General features: G+C 36.1%; 1 protein-coding gene across 2 annotated transcripts in view; it reads left to right on the top strand.

The window, feature by feature from the left end:
* The window catches only part of LOC306843741 (sodium/potassium-transporting ATPase subunit beta-1-interacting protein 2), a gene marked incomplete at its 3' end in the record, with an annotated part of 175,843 nt that extends 159,395 nt beyond the window's left edge, over positions 1-16,448 (top strand). Inside the window, exons 5-7 of one of the 2 annotated variants that reach the window (XM_079375388.1) lie at positions 2,949-3,009; positions 9,327-9,408; positions 14,844-16,448. In XM_079375388.1, the coding sequence (XP_079231514.1) occupies positions 2,949-3,009; positions 9,327-9,408; positions 14,844-14,853 (153 nt within the window). Of the gene's footprint in view, positions 1-2,948; positions 3,010-9,326; positions 9,413-14,843 lie in introns of those variants that run through there. The other variant, XM_079375389.1, reaches the window with a different exon arrangement.
* Positions 16,449-17,969: the final 1,521 nt, after the last annotated feature.

Genomic DNA, 17,969 nt, shown 5'->3' with positions numbered 1-17,969 from the left:
TATGACAAAGGAGATTTAAAGGCTCAGTCATCTTCCTAAGAGAAAAAATAAACAAACACAACACAGAGGGAAACAGAACAGAAATATTTTTTCAAGATGCAAAAAATGAAACTGTACAACTGTACACTTTAATTTTTATTTATTTACTTTTTTCAATGAAATTGCAGAGGTTTAGTTTTCTTTTTTTTTTTTTATCAAGTGCAAAGTTTTCATTTTTTTCATAGTGAAAAAATCTTTGTGTTCTGTATCTGTCATGAATCTGGTCCATGCATTTTCGGTTAATCACCACCAGAGGTCACCCACTCACTGCATGGACTCTTGCACTTCACTACTTCACTGTTCACACTAATCACTCAGGCTTTATAAACCATGGACTTCCTTTTGCTAGATGCCGAGTATTGATCTTGTATATCCTAGCAATAGCTACTCTACAGAGCCCTCTCAGTGATTATAGCCTTGCCTTGCCTTTTCTAGTGTTTTGATATCTGCCCGTGTTTCCTGGATTCACCCTTTGCCTTACCGTTTGGACTCTGTTTGCATCTCGTTTGGATTATTGCTTGTGTACCTGGATTATCTCTCTGCCTTGCCCTATTGGATATTGTTCGCCGATCGTCAACCCACGCTTGCCCGGATCTCTCTTGTGTCTTGCCCATGCCATATCTATTTGGCTGTGTCTTGACTATGTTTATAAATAAAAGTTAGCACATGGATCCGCATGTCTCACGTCTTGTTCGCCCGTTACAGTATCCCTCTGTGTTGTGTTTAACTTTTCTGTTTGGAAGATAAATGAGCCTTTAAATCTGCTTTGTAAATGCTTTATAAAGTATAAATAGTCCTCACTTTAGATGAGCTCCCACAAATAGATGGCTGGCAACTGCTAAATGTTTTATAACTACCTGACTTAATCATGAATTACAACAGGAATATATGTTAATAAAGAATTTTTTAAATGTTAGAAATGTTAAATTGATCATTAATAAAGTATGAAAAATACAATTATTAAACATTATATATATGCTCGAGAACAAATCATTTGTAGCTGCCTATAAATACCTTACGACATTTCTTGAGTGCATGGATGTTTATATAAAACTATTTGTATTAGTAGACTTAGGTAGGGTAGGCAGAATATTCACAACTTGCAAAGTATCCTATACTCAGTTTGTCTGTTGAGGAACCATCAAAATAAAGTGTTAGCATACAGTATATTCATCAGACGCACTACTAATACTCTCATGACTGCTAGTTGATATGTAATTGCAGAGTTACTTATGTTATTTATAATGCATTATGCATTCATTATAATGCCTTAAGAATACCTTTATTACGTGTTATAAATACGGGCTTCATAGAAAGTGGTACCATAAATACTAGATACTTATTGTTCATGTTAATTAATATAGTTAATGTTAAAAACTGAAACCTTATTGTAAAGTGTTACAAAGTTATAAAGTTTTATATGTTGTTCTGTGTGTGTGTGTTTCACAGAGTTGATGGTTTGGATTAACCCTTTAATTGCCGTATCCCTTAAAACCAAACTGCCAGAGGGTTACTGTAATGCGTGTGCTCGCCGGGCACCGTTTTATTGATGCCACCGGGGTGGCGTATGCTGACGGCTTGGGCCCGTCATCGCTGCTTGCAGCTATATTTTGAATTGTAATACTATTTCACAGTAGTACTGTTTTTACTGTATTTTTGATCAAATAAATGCAGCCACCAGCCTAAAAGCTCCAAGACAGAACAAATTCGCCGCTGCTTTGATGCAATGTTCAAATTCAGGAATTTAATATATGTTTTTAATCATTATATAATAATTGAATATTTTTATAAATAATATAAATTATATAAAATTATATTAATATATTTTAAATCATTATTCTCTATATAAATAATATGTATGCTGTATGTTAATAAGCACTATACAGAACCATACTGATCATTTGATTACGTAACCCGGGTTTTATTTGTGCTGTGTTTCTCCCAACACTGGTCCTGTAGACCTTATTTTGGCAGTGCAGACGACAGGAGTTCAATCTGTCCCACTCTATCATTTGTCTTGATTCAATCAGAGACGCCCAATCAGTCCGGTTCTATAAAATCACCGGTGTAACACACAACAACACGGCTCTCTGATGAAGAGGGTTTATAAAAAGCCCAGCTGTGCTCCCTGAGCATTTTAAAGAGTCTGCTCCGAGAGATCCAAGTCTTTTGTTTGTCCATTAAATGTGTTTACAGTACTCAATAATCTGGTGCGATCTTTTCATCATCGTTTCACATTCATCCTTCTTAATCACGGCTGAAGTCCCAAGCCCGCCACCGACCATCTTGTTCTTTAAACACGGATGCTGATGAGTGATTCAGAGCCAGGAAAATCGGAGCTTTGTGTATCCGTGTGCTTCTATGATTCAGAAGTGCTGAAAGGATGAGGCTCCAACATTTCTGCTTCGCTCTGTCCTCATTGCTCTAAAGACCCATTTCCTGTGGCGGTGTCTCAGTTTGATGTAAAGCTCTCGCCGCTACAACACCTGTTTCCTCAATGAAAATAAGCCTACCTCCCTCTATCTTTGATCTCTTCATTCTCTCCTGTTATTATTTCAGATTCTCTCTCATTTGAGCAAAACATATGAGCATGTTTTCTCTGTTTCTACTGTTTCAGTGATGGTTTGTTTGCTTATACTGATATAATGACCACATAAAATGAGTTGACACATTTTTATTGCATTTTTTGATGTATTTTCTGTTGAAAGAGGAAGATTGTTTTCTTGCATTTTTTTTTTTCTTGGTCTAACATCAACGTTCAACCGCAGGCTTTGCAAAAGGTTGCTAGGAATGATTGTGAACCAGATTTTTCCTATTCCATTTGCTGCACTACACTTAACCTTAATATGGGCAAATTGATTAGTACAGTTGATTATTCTAATCAATGTTGTTTTCTGTTCTCTTTACAGCTTGCTGGGTTCATCTATGCCTGTTATGTTGTGAAGCTCATTTCAGAAGAGGAGGACAGCTGTGAGTATAGCTTCATAACTCAATCATGAGTTTGTTTTTGTTCATTTTTAATGAGAGTTTGGCTTATTCTCAAATACATAATGCATGCTTATAAGATATGTATTAAATCTAAAATGATATAGGATCTAAAATTACATTTATCATATCAGATCTAAATATATGATTTACATGTACAGTGGCGGCCAAAATGATTAGAGCTCGAGTACTGTATTTTCCCAGCTAAGTGTGTCTTTTTATGTAGTGTGTCAGTAGGAAATATCAGTTTACATTTCCAGACATTCATTTTGCCATTAATTGTAATAATCCAGTGAGATTTTTGTCTGATAACAGCCAGTGGTCCACACAGAGATCTGATCCGATCATCATCCAGTCTGTCTTTAATGACAGGAAGAAACAGAACAAACAGACAGACTAAATCCAGAAGAACTGTGGCAACGTCTCCAAGATGCTTCAAGAAACCTACCTGAAAAGCTACAGTACTGTTAAAAGTTTTAGGCACAAGTTTTACACAAAAATGCTGTAAATTGAGGATGCTGTCAAAAATAATGTCATAAATAGATTTTCTTTATCAGTTAACTTCTACTAACTAAATTAAATCAGCATTTGGTGTGAGCATCCTTTGTGTTTAAAGCAGCTTTTGCCCTAGGTGCACTTGTGCATAGTTTTCAGGTAGCTTTGCAGGAAGGTCTCTTGGAGACGTTGCCACAGTTCTTCTGGATTTAGTCTGTCTGTTTCTTCTGTTTCTTCATGTCATACCAGACAGACTGGATGATGATCGGATCAGATCTCTGTGTGGAGCACTGGCTGTTATCAGACAAAAATCTCACTGGATTATTACAATTAACTGCAAAGTAAATGTTTGGAAATCTAAAATGATATTTCCTACTGACACACTACAGCTAAAGATAGAAATAACTGACTTAAAATGATTTTTAGCTGGTGAAAATATTAGTGTTCTAATAATTTTTGCCACCACTGTATAAATATTATATATTTATGATATTACAATTATATATAAATAATATATTTACCATTTTTAATTGTTGTGTGTGTGTGTGTGTTTACATATCTTTAATTAATTTAATAGCATTTAATAAGACTTTATAGTTTATAACCTAAATTGGTGTAAAGATGCATGATTTATTTTTAATTATTATATTTTTTTATATGCTTTAACGTTGTTGGGGAATATTCGTTTCCTGTGGTAATGAAGCACTGACATAGACATAGCTCTTGGTGGCAGATCTTTAGCCTAGTTTGAATGCCCCAGTAAACATTTGAATTTAGATGTTGCAGGATCTAAAAGATTGCTTTTATTGATCCCAAACGACCAGCCTGTGGCCTCGTGTTTTTAAGGAGAAAATTGTTCCATTTGTAATGCTCAGACGATCACACTTACCACTACTGCCACACTGAGACACATGGGTCATTCGCATTAGTCACCTTTCTGTCCTGACGAAAGATTAGATAATAATAATGATGACAGAAGATGGCCTGATTTATAATATTCCTCATATTTTTAAGGAACAGTTCACCCAAAATGAAAACTCTTGTCATTTACTCGCTCTCTTTTATGTATTGCAAACCTGTATGCCTTACTTTCTTTTGAGGAACACAAAAGGAAACACAAGGCTATCATATAGTTTTATAGGAGTTCATTTTTATGGTGCTTTTTTGTTATTTGACTTTCATTATATTGAAAACTGTGGGCACTATATTGTTCAACATTTCCCCATTTGTGTTCTACAGAAAAAGGAAATCCATGCGGATCATGACAGACTTATTCGTTTAATGTGTTTTGCCCTCAGATGCTTGTAACTTTTTCTTAGGAGAGTCTTTTGAGGAATAGTTACAATAACAAAGGAAATGCAGCCTAACACTGGCATAAAAGATCAATACTGTTGTTCACTTGCAGAGTCAAGCTTTATTTTCCCTGTTCTCATCATTCTCTCATCACCGAGCAACTCAGACAGACAGACAGAGAGATGCATGTAAAAGTGTGTGTTTATGTGGCTGTTTATTTATTAGGCATCCCCCTTCTTTGTCCTGTATTTACATTGCATTTTATCAGTTCATAATCAGAGTAATCAGTATCATTAAACTTCACTCTGAATGTAATTAAGCATGGCCGTATTTGGAGGGTCAGCCTCTCATTAAACTGAGCGCCTTCACTACATGTTAAGATCACGGAGGGGGAGCCCTCTGGCAGATTACATCCAGTGTAGCGTGATGGTCTATTAATGCAGAATATTTTATATTTGTGCGTATATGGGTTTTTATTCATGACTTCATTGGGATGTTGGTCCAATCCAAGCTAGAGTGTGATCCTTATACTGTGTGTGTATACATACATACATACATTATGAAAGACTTTTCCGTGTTTATTTCTATACAGGTGTTTTAAATGTATTTTGAATTTTGTTTAAAATGTTCCTGAAATTAATGGATAATGTTTTGGCACAAAATTTCCAGTGCATTATTAATTTTCAGCAGCTATTACTCCAGTCTTCAGTGTCACATGATCCTTCAGAAATCATTCTAATATTTAGTGCCTAAGTAATATTTATTATTATCAATGTAGAAAACACTTAATTTTTTATATAAAGCGTGATACATTTTCAAACATTATAGAAGTTCATAGGAAGTTCAAAACAGCATTAATTTTAAATAGGAATATTTTGTGACATATGTATAAATGTTCTTTTTAAAATTGCAACATTAAATTATACATTATATATATCCTTATACTGTATATACATATATGTTATAGATATTTTGTTATATATTCTCATTAGCCTGTCTCCTATTATCTCCTCACACAGTAAATGATTTTGACGGATTTTACTTCCTGAACATTTAATATATTTCCTTTGGTGGAGAAAAGCATCTTAAATCAGAATCCCTATGTGTGGATTGTTGCTCGCTAGCATTTTCCAGAGTAACTCATGAATAAAACTCCCTAATTAAGCGATGTGTGCAAAAACTAACTTTCATCCTCTCACAAAATCCATTTTATTTGCATTAGATTAGTCAAATGTGCAAAGCTTTGCGCCAAAAACTTCTGCCTCCACACTGATCACTTAACTTCCTCAAACATATACTTACCTAGCAGGGGAGACACCATGATCAAGAAGGAGGTTCACCTAGGACGAGGCTGGGCCATTGCACTCCAGTCGTGCTGACCCCTGCGAATTCCCCAAATGTGGGAATCTCGACTGCATAATTTATGGTAGTGGGGGACTGCGTTTGCGCTCTCCCCTGAAATTGGGGAAGTCGTGGCCTAATGGTTAGAGAGTCGGACTTGTAATCCAAAGGTTGCGGGTTCGAGTCTTGGGCCGGCAGGGATTGTAGGTGGGGGGAGTGAATGTCCAGCGCTCTCTCTACCCTCAATACCACGACTGAGGTGCCCTTGAGCAAGGCACCGAACCCCCAACTGCTCCCCGGGCGCTGCAGCATGGCTGCCCACTGCTCCGGGTGTATGTTCACGGTGTGTGTGTGTTCACTGCTGTGTGTGTGCACGTTGGATGGGTTAAATGCGGAGCACGGATTCCGAGTATGGGTCACCATACTTGGCAGTATGTCACTTCACATCATTCAGCAGTGCTCCCGGTGTCCAGTGGGGGTTCTGATTGTCTCAATCAGTGATCAGGACAGATTCTAGAACATTTGTGTAATTGGAAATCCCTCTCAAAAGTCTCTCCCAATCAGTCCATGGACAGCCCGAGTCTGAGTGACTGCCGTGATGTGCTCGTGATGAACGGCGACGTTAGTCCTTTGAGAGATTTTCAGCGGTGTTGATGTTCCAAGGGTGAAAATCCCACTGAGAAATATAATCGTTGAAGCTCTGAATCCTCCAAGCAGGCCAACGTTATTGATGGCTTGATCCCTGAGGCATGTAGAAACAATAATCGGAACGCCATATTGGCCATTACTGCTTTAATTAATATAGTACACGAAACACGTCCGCAAAGGTAATGAACAGCTCAAACCAATCAACACGGTCCGCACGTAATTACAACTAATATACTGAAATACTGAAAGAACAGTATTTAAATGATTCTGCATCTGAGAGCACGATAAAGCAAGAGAGAGAGAATTAGGAAGTGTTGGAGCACACAAGTTGCGGGGAAACACTTTTTGCATCTATAACAAGGAAATTAGGTTAAGGCTTTCCTTTGGGGATATGCAATCAGGCTTTGTGGTTGCAGGGAGGTGGGAACTCATCCTGATAGTCTTTGCGCGCCGCGTGCGGTTTACAAATGCCTTTGTCGACGAAGAGCTTTTGTAAGGGTGAAGCCAAAACCCATAAAACCAATAAAGCGTTGCTATATGGACGCTGTGAGAAAAAAAACGTCTATCTTGGTCTAATTTCCTGCAGCGCCGGTACCATCAAAATGCCTCCTTTCTGGGATGTGTCGCTTAAAACAGAATAAAGAGCTATTTTGTTGAGGTTGAGGGTGGTTGTATGGATTTGAATGCTAATGCTGTTGCTCAAGGCGGCCCATAGACCCTGTAATCTGTCCACTTGCCCACAGTCGATGGTACTTGTATGTTTTTTGTTGTTTTTTTACTTCATTACTGGATCAGTGATCCCAGCATTTCCCATTATCTTGGCAGGAATAGCCAGGAAGAATTTCTGCCTTGAAACAACTTGAGATATTTGTTTCACTGCAAAGGGGAAATGTTTTAAAAGCACATACCTGCCCTCAGGCAATCTATTTTAACATTTACCCCCTGCAGACATATTTATGCAAAGGACATTAACATGGGAATGCGCTGAGTATTCAAGTATCAAAAGTGACAATACATATTCATAATCTGTTTCAAATTCTGTTCTTTTGAACTTTCTATTCATCAAAGAACAACTTCAATGCTAATAAGAAATTAAAGAACAAATCAACATATTAGAATAATTTCTGAAGGATCTTGTGACACTTAAGACTGAAGTAATAATGCTGAAAATTCAGCTTTGCCATCACATAAATAAATGACATTTTAAATTATATTAAAATAGAAAACTGTTATTATTATTTTGAAGTTGTAATAATATTTTACAATATTACTCTATTTTTGAATCACATAAATGCCCCATTGTTTAACATGAAAAATGTATTTCATAAGTCTTACTGACCCCAAACTATGTGAAGTCTATATTCATTTTCATATTCATTACATACTTATTAATAACGTAATGAATTATGAGTGAAGAGTTAAAGCAAATAATTAGCTTTATTAATAAGCAATATGTTTTTCTCTTAGAAATTGAAAGTACATTTCATAATTACAAAGAAATGGCAAGTAACACATTGAATTGAATGTGAAGTAGAAAGACGAAAATAATAATTTTTGTAAAACATTCTCCAGTATTCTTTTGAAAAATATTTTTTTACAGTGTTTAATGTGAATGATGGCTGTAAAGGCCTATTTAAGCCCAAACTGAACTTTTCACTCAAAACTTACAACTATCAACAATCCATATACAGTAATATATGGGTGGATGTGTCACATTAATATTTTTACTATTTGTTTGCTTTCTTTTTCATTTATTTATGTTATTGAATTGTTAAAATATTTTAAGGACTGTCAATAAATTTAAAGACTGGAACTAATGCATTGTTAATTAATGGCAGGATATGTCATATATCAGTATACGTTTAGAGGCGAATTCAAACAGTGTCCTTCTAAACGAGAGCGCTCTGGTTTAAACTGCTGGCACAAGCTTTCAGGCTGACCTCTGCGGGTCCCCAGATAACACTGATCAGGACAAAGGTCTAACTCCACAATAAGACCAACATAGATTAGGGGATTTGTAGGTATATGCCCCCTAAAATCTATCATCAGAATGATAATGGTTGCAGTCTTCCGTTCTCCTTCTGTTTGGGATGCACGAGAGAAGCTATCCGCTAATTCCACAGCTTATCTCCTGTGTTCGTTGGTCTAGGAAACAGCCTCTGATTGCCAAAGCCTGGATCTGTATCGCACACTTTATTACCTTTGCGTCTTTGTGGAAAGCCCAGATAGTCGGGGCTTCCAGGGCCTGAAACAGCTGGTGGGCCCTCACAGAGGGGTCCGGGGCTAATCCTGTCAATTTGCTTTATGTTAGCCTATTTTATAATCCATCGGGCAGCATGCCACAAACCGGCCTCCATAGATGTCAGTCTTACAGAGGGTCCGGCCGCTGATCATCCACTGCTCATGATTATCACACTTAGAATACTTCATCAAAAAGTGCTTATTTGAATGAACGACAGCATTCAGTACAATAAATCTTTTTTTGTCCCCATCTTCCTCTTTCTCTCCCTGTCTCATTTCTTTAGTTGACTTTATAGGAGGGTTTGATTCGTACGGTTACCAGGGGCCTCAGAAGACTTCACATTTGCAACTACAACCAATGTACATGTAAGTATCACAAACATGAATGGTTTTAAATCAAAGCAAACCTAATTTATAGACAACGTTGTCTTATACAGTTTCAGCAGTGTTTTGTTATACACTGGTGCTTCAGGGTAAATTTTCATGGTGCGCTGTATTTTATTCAAGCCAGGTTTTTTTCCCCCTCATCTCTCTATAATTGCTCATAAGTGAAAAACTTGGCGAGGCAATTTATGTTTTCTTAGTAAGCTGCATCTAACGTTTATAAATTATTACATCATTTTGATAACGTATTTATTTATTTGTCAGATAAACGTATTGACTTATTTTCAATGCACATTTATTAATGAAATGACTTTTAATTTACAACAATTATCAGAATATTGATATTTATTTATTATAATAATAATAATGATTTAATAATAATGATTTATCTGTGTAAGATAAAGGTTTCATCTTTTATTTTTTATTTAAATTTGTTAATGAAATTGTGACTGAATGTATAACAATTATCAGAATATTTATGTAATTATTAGAATTTGTATTTATTTGTAATAGTAATAGTAATTATTTATGTGTCTGTTGCATTTAATAACTTTTTATTTAAACGTATTAATGAAATTATGACTAAATAACAACCTATAATTATCAGAATATTTTATAAATGTATAATTTTTGAATATTTATTTATGGCTACACATTTTTATTTGAATGTGTCCTTGTTATAGTGTAATTATACATTTAATTATTGAGTAATATTAATTAACTACATGAACTTACTATACACTGTAAAAAAAAAATCCGTAAAATAACGGCAGCTGTGGTTGCCGGAATTCTACCGTAAAAAATACGGTAAAAAAAAGTAACGGTTTTAACTTAAATTTACAGTTAAATACCGTAATTTTTTTTAACTGATATAATGTTAATATACCAACCTATTGAAGTACTGAAATCTGTTTTGTTCCTTTGAAATACACTGATAACCACCAAATGCAGGTGGTGATGAGAAAGTCCCGTGATGAACCAAAGCCTATCACAAGCAGCGTTTAAATAATAACATACATAGAAGGTGCACAGTGTCATTCACACAAGCACTAACACCATCAAACAGACATTATGTAATAGCGATACAAACAACTGAAAAGGAAATTCATTATCAGCTATTTACCGTATAGATTTTGTGCGGCAGCCGTAGTATCTAGACTCTTGTGCTGTTGTACAGTGAGTCATTGTGTTTGTATCTGGGTGCACAACACTCTCTGTTGGACATACCGGACATACTGCGCTGGTCCGTGACAGACCTGGAGCAAAACAAAACCCGAGGAGTATCTCTAGTGGAACATCTCGAAGAAATAATATTATTGTCAGTCTGGCTGGGGATAATAGCTTAGGTCAATATTAGGGGAGGTGATCTGTTTGCTTAGTCTCTGTTGGCAGCTTAAATGTTTATGAGGAAGTAGTTGAATGCTCAGAGGTGGGACTGGGTGATCGCTGGGAGATTTAAGAGGATTTGGCTTATTGACACTGATCTATTGGTGATTGTGTTCTATAGAGTCAGCCTTTATGTCCATAATGCTCTCCATTATGCCAGGAGGCGAGACAGCAATGCTATCGAAGCTTAAGCCCATGATCTATATGGAGTCAGCTCTTTGATGGAAGACCAAACAGCAGTACAGGAGGGGTTGGAGAAGTCTCTGAAAATCAGTAATGTGCAATAAAATCAGAATTGTCTGATATTCTAGTCTGCTGCCCATTCACAGAAAAAGACTCTTGAAGACAGTGATTGCCTTTATTGTGGGATAGACAGCTATAAGTATGCCATTCATAGGTTGTTTTCCCCAAAAGTGTAGGCGACATCAACACATTAAACCTGTTAGCAAAGCAACAACCAATGACGTGAGTTTGCGTCTGTTTGTCCAACTAATGGAAGATAACGTGGGTGGTGATGGCGCAGTGGACAAGACACATGCCTTTGGTGTGAGAGACCCGGGTTCGAATCCACTGTGAGACACCAATGTGTCCCTGAGCAAGACACTTAACCCCCTAGTTGCTCCAGAGGCGTGCGACCTCTGACATATATAGCAATTGTAAGTCGCTTTGGATAAAAGCGTCAGCTAAATGAATAAATGTAAATGTAAACTAATAAAAGTTATGAAAGCACACAACAAAATTACTAAAATTGAAATGAAAACAAAAATAAAAAGCTAATTTAACATTCAAACTTTTAAAAAATGTCAATGATACTAAAATAAAACTCCTTGTAATTTATGTAGTATGACTTCCATATGAATGAATCATGGGTGGACTATATACTTCAGTAAAGATCAGTAAGATTTTGAATGTTTTTAAAAGAAGTTTCTTCTGCTCATCAAGGCTGTATCTATTTGATCAAAAATACAGAAAAAAAATTAATTTTGTGAAATATTATTGCAGTTTAAAATAACAGTACTCTATTTTAATATACTTTAAAATGTAATTTATTCCTGTGAAGCAAAGCTGAGTTTTCAGCATCATTACTCCAGTCTTCAATGTCACATGATCCTTCAGAAATCATTCTAATATGCTGATTTATAATCAGTGTTGGAAATGGTCGTTCTGCTTAATGTTTTTAATACTTTTTAAAAATATATATTTTAATTTTTTTTAAGAAATTAATTATTTTATTCAGCAAGGATGTGTGTGACCTTGTTTTTCTATGCCGGTGGGGACTTAAACCTGAATGCACACTAACTCCCCTGACTTGTGATACAGAGGGGACCTGAATTAAGGTCCCCTTGGGGAAACAAGCTTATAAATCATACAGAATGAGTTTTTTGAAAAATGTAAAAATGCCTGTAGTTTTCTATGAGAGGTAGGTTTAGGTGTAGGGTTGGTGTAGGGCAATAGAAAATACGGTTTGAAAAGTTACGCCTGTGGAGTCCCCACAAGGATAGCTAACCAGGTGTGTGTGTGTGTGTTTACATATGTATATACATATGTATATAAAAAATAAGCAGCTACAGCTGTATTTTACCCTGTGGTATCATTCAAAGTCATTTTTGGCCTGTGGGTGAGATCAGCCCAACTGATGTGAAAACATATGGCAGGGGTCCAAGTGTGCCTGTCACCAGTCCTGGCACACAAGTGACACCATCGGCAAATTATCAGCGGGAACATTCCCCACCATCCTCCAGGGAAGGAAGGAAACAGCTGAGCTGCCCAGCGCCACAGTCCAGACACAAGAAAAAAAGCTGACTGGAATCCTGCCAGTGAAATGGGATCAGAAAGGATACCCCACATGGATTCAAATAGCAAGGGACTGTGTTGATTTACCAATAATACAGACAAATAGTCTGTCCCTAGAGAATTTCCACCAAGATATCCCTTGTTAAGAAATAATTCAGAAACATCAGGGTAACATGTAGTATATATACACGATTATTCAAAACATATAGAGTCTGTAAGCTTTTTTAATAGGTGTGCAAGTCTCACCAAGGCTGCGTTTATTTGATCAAAAATACAGTAAAAACTGAAATATTGTGAAATATAATTACAATTTAAAATAACTTTTCTGTTTTAATGTATTCCTTATTTTATCCCTGTCATGCAGCGCTGAATTTTCAGCATCACTACTCCAGTTCATTCAGAAATCATTCTAAATTGCTGATTTGCTGCTGAGGAAGCATTTCTTATTATTATCAATGTTGAACTCTACGTAATAGTTTTGTGGAAACTGTTTATGTATACACATTTCCAATCTCTGCCACCAATGCAGACAGCAGAAAGGTGCAATTACATGGGCTTTTAGATCAGTGACAAGTAACAATGCTTTATGCAACTCCATCCTCGTCTTGTGGGAACAGATGCTGTAAAATTGGGATTAATGAGGATTACACAGAATCCAGAGAAAGACTACAGAGAAAATTAATTACTCTCTTAAAGAGCCGCACCCCGTCTGTACCCACGGCTGCTCCCCTGGTCTTATTCAGAGAAAGTGTCTTGTTGAAGATGCACTGAATATTCACTGTCAGCCAGTGTTGTGTATTTATTACATGGCCGGCTGACTAAATCATTCTGTCACGTCATGAGTCTCTTGCCTTTGTAAATGTCAGACTCTCACTTTTCCATAATGCATTGGAGTGCTTTGAATGGCAGGTCCATCCATAAGCAGATGGCATATTTTGATATTTCAGGGAGGATGTTTTTCTCCACGTGCTTCTGTGAAAGCATGCGTGTGCGTGTTGTTTAGTGCATTTTGAGATTCAGTGTGGAGAAAAATAGAATAATGAAAAGTGGAAAAGGTCACAGCTAATAATTAGTTAGAAGGGCAAGACGATATGAGAAAAATTTGATGAAATGAATGGATCTCACTCAGAAGCCCTTTAACATAATGCAAAAAAAAAACACACGTGGGCCTTACAGCAGCCTAAAAAGTATTTGGAGACTTAAAAATACGGATCACACTTAATGTATGAATTTCATTGCGTTAAATGCAAAGTATCACATTAGGCGTCATCTGCAAACAAATTATGCTAGAGGTTTTCTCAGAATTATCTTAAATATCTAGTGTTTTATCATTTAAAACCAACTTTTTTTGTGAAAAGTTTTGCTTTGCTGAAAATGTACTCACCCTCAGGCCATCCATGAAGATTTTTCATCAGAGAAATTTAGCATTACATCACCTGCTCACCTCTGCAGTGAATGGGTGCCGTCAGAATGAGAGTCCAAACAGCTGATAAAAACATCACAATAATCCACACCACTCCAGTCTATCAGTTAACATCTTGTGAAGCAAACAGTTGCATGTTTGTAATAAACAAATCCATAATTAAGACATTTTAAACTTGAAACAAGTCCTTTATCCATAATGTTGCTTTCTCCACTGGAAAAAGTCTTATCTGAATCAGGTGAGAAATATGGTCAGATCAAGAAACATTTAGAAGTAAAAACTTTTCTAAACTAATATGTTTAGTGGATTTTGATGTAAGAGAGCATTATTATGGATAGAGGACTCTGTTTTAACCAAAGTTAACATCTGAATAATGAATTTGTTTTTTACAAAGATGTTAATTGATGGACTGGAGTCGTTTAAATCTAGTTGGTCTAGTTTAGTCCTACACCTCATGCAACTCAAAATAAATGCATGATGATCACTTGCTGTCAAATTCAGTTGCAAATTGCCTCGGTTTATTTTATGTTGAGTGTTAGTTTGCACGCTAAGTGCAAACTGTTCAACTGAAAGTGTCTCTCAAAAGACAAGGTTGCATGACACATCTGCATTTGCTGTCTTTTCTTAATAGGAATACCATTTGGTTTGATATTTTGTTAGTTAATGCAGTGACATTCATACATTTTTAATGTGAGGTGTTCAAATATTTTGTTAAGAAAAATAATCAGTCTCAGCTTAATCAGTCTTAAAAGCATGCACTGTAATTTATTACTTGTCAAGATCAGTCTTTAACACTTGTTTTCTTCTCTCACAGGTCAAAGTAAAAGGATAACTGCCTTATCAGCCAATCAAAGCAACAAACTGATATTTGGACTTGTCTTTCTACGTAAATGTCTTAACATGATAGTGTCTTACGAACAGTCGGAGGAACACAGAACCGACACTTTAACCTCAAAGACTCCAAGTGGATTTTCTTTGTCTACGCCCAGCCCTTTCTCCTCCAGAGCGCTGCCTTCAGGCGTGAGAGAGCCCTCGTGTGGCCAAACCCCTCAGCAGACTCTCATCATTGCGGCCATTAGCAGTGCAGAACGGAGGAGCAGATTGAGCGGACAGATCTGCAATAAGAAAGACTTGGAATCGTGCAATGGACCAAGTGGATATAGTGTCAGTGTCTCCTACTGGCTTTCACGGAAACCATCCATACTTAAAGAATGTTCATTAAATAGTCAGTATGATATTAGTTATCTAGTCCTACAATCTTTCAAATGGAGTGGAGAGTCATTATTCCAATTGTGTTTACAAAGGGTCATTCCAAGCATTGGAATTACCGTCGGTGTTTGATTGCAACCCAAGTAGTTTTTCTCTTCTTTCTCCAGGATGTACTTGTCTTGAAAGTGCCAAGAACAGTTACGAAAAAAACAAAACAAAACAAATAAAGAAATCAGTAGCTGCTAAGAGATTCATATTTTTTGGAGTTAAACGAAAGTCCTAAAAAAAAGAAAGATTTTATCCGTTCGACGTCACCATAGGATCAACCGTATTTGTTTGCATGAGGTGTCAAAATCTGTTGCGTATTTAATATCTTTCAGCTAGACATAGGCCGACCTTGGAAGGGGTAACAGTTGCTCCAAAAGGTTACTTGTGAATATTGTTGTTTTATAAGACGGTGTTGAGTCTTGTTAACAAGATAACGGATAGAAAACCAATTGTAACTTCTTTCTATTTTAAGCCTTTTTTAACGTGTGCAGGTGTTCACTCTTTTGTAGTAGACTAATAATTTATTATGCCGTGTAAGTGGGCCTTTCTTTTCGATATTCCTGTACATATTGAGGGGGGTAGGTATAGAGATGCAGTATTTCTAGTGATGTGATGTGCGAGGAGATGTGTGGAAGAGTCTAATCGAGTTAGAAAGCTTTGTTTTGTGTAGGAACCCAAGAATGAGTCTCTAAATGATTTCTCAATGCAATTGTTCTCCAACTTTTACGTGAGAGGTTAGAATTGTGCAAAATGCCGAAGCTATTCAGGTGTTCCCCCTTGATTTAGCTCTGCTGTATGGCTTCTTTTGTAACCTGTCAACTGAATGAATATCAACAAAGAGTTTTTTAATGCTGCACTTTCAATCGCATAAAATACTGAGCATGGATGATGCGTGAAAGCATGACATGTCTTCATTTTGGTCAAACTACCATGCCAAACGCAGCTGAATAACGCATTTTCCCCTTCCTCAACTGATAATGGATGATGAAATGTGTATTTCTCCACTGTATATGATCTTTTCCCTTAAACTGATTCTAGTAACTGTGTGGAGTTGACGTATATCTGCGGTTTGGTTTGGAATTTTCTGAGAGAAAGTGCCTAAAATGACATCCTGTTAACATTCCAATAAATGGCAATCTGCTCTCATACAGAATGGCTGTACATAAACAGAGGGTCCGACTGAGCTGTGTTTAATCAACCCCCTTGTGAACTGCACTGGCAAAGCTAAGTGGCTTTGATAATTAATAAAGATATTTTAGCCGCACCACTCTCCAGACCTCACTGACAAATAATTCCTTGCAGTCTTTTGCTGCAATCTTTCTGCATCCGACTCAATATGGAGTGATAAATGTTAGTTTGTGTAATGCAATTAATAAGAACGATGGTACTAGGAAAGGAAAGCTGTATGGGTATGTCTCACAGAACCTTTCAAGAACATATTTGAGGTTATATTTCATCCCCAAAATCCCCCCCCCCCCCTCAAAAAAAAAAAAGAGAGAAAATATATTTTGAATTTTTTTTTTTTATTATTTATTAATAAAGGGGACTATTTATGATATAATTTATCATATATATATATATATATATATATATATATATATATATATATATATATATATAAAAGCAAGGATTATTTTTAAGCCCTTAAGGGTCCTTAAAAAAGTGTTGAATATTAATATGTTAAATATCTTATCTTGAGTATCTTAATGGAACACCTTAACTATATGGTATTGTATTACTTTGTTTTTAAGCATTCATTTGATTTATTTTACTTTATTATTATTATTGGGGTGGATTTCGGGGTGAAATGTGACTTGGACATGTTTTCCAGAGATTTGCCTGTGTAATTGCTGTTGTTTGAAGGTTTTTGATTGCCTCAACTACTCAAAGATGAGCAGATTACATCAGTCTGGCTGCTGTGCAAGTGACTTTCAAGGCATTTGTAAATACATCCTGAATCAACATGGTGCTTGATTAGACTTTATCATATTAAACAGGGCAAAGTTAAAGCAAAAAAAAAAACATGTTCTTGCTCTCAATATACTTGCAAGGCACAGTCTAAGCTTACGTGAGATTTACCCTGCATTAATATGTAAAAGAAGACTTGACAGTGTTAATGTCAAATTTGACTATCATACAGTAATTATGAGCTGAAAGAAGCCTGAATGAAAATGAATACCCTTCAAGTTCAGGAAATCTTGCATGATGCTTCTACCCAGGAGTGTATGTGATTTCACCATGACAATGCTCTAACCAAAACTGTAAATAAAAAATATGAATTTAGAAATTAGTTGAAATTCTTGGGGAGTGTACAACATGGTCCAAACGAAATCACAAATATAGCTTTTATTTGACAATACATTGTAAGATTAGCTTAACCATTCTCGTTAATTAAATGGTCAATTATGATATTCTAAATCAAATGACGCTCATGGTAGATGCTTTAAGCAGCTTTCCAGGTTGTTTTTATTGGGTTCAGTGCTGAGTTTTGAATAGATAGGCCTTTTCTATTTATGTTACTTTTAAAGAATGACTGTAAATAAAACCAGACTGTGTCAATGACTATTTATTTTGATTCTCCTCTCTGTTACGTCACTTCTTTGCTTCATTATGTCATTTCTAAGTATAGTAACATATCATACAGTACATAGCAACTGTGCCTAGCAACAGACTGTAGCTCTGA

The sequence above is a fragment of the Barbus barbus genome (genome assembly GCF_936440315.1).
Source record: "Barbus barbus genome assembly, chromosome: 24".
NCBI classification, from domain to species: domain Eukaryota; kingdom Metazoa; phylum Chordata; class Actinopteri; order Cypriniformes; family Cyprinidae; genus Barbus; species Barbus barbus.
This window is presented reverse-complemented; position numbering and strand designations above follow the sequence as displayed.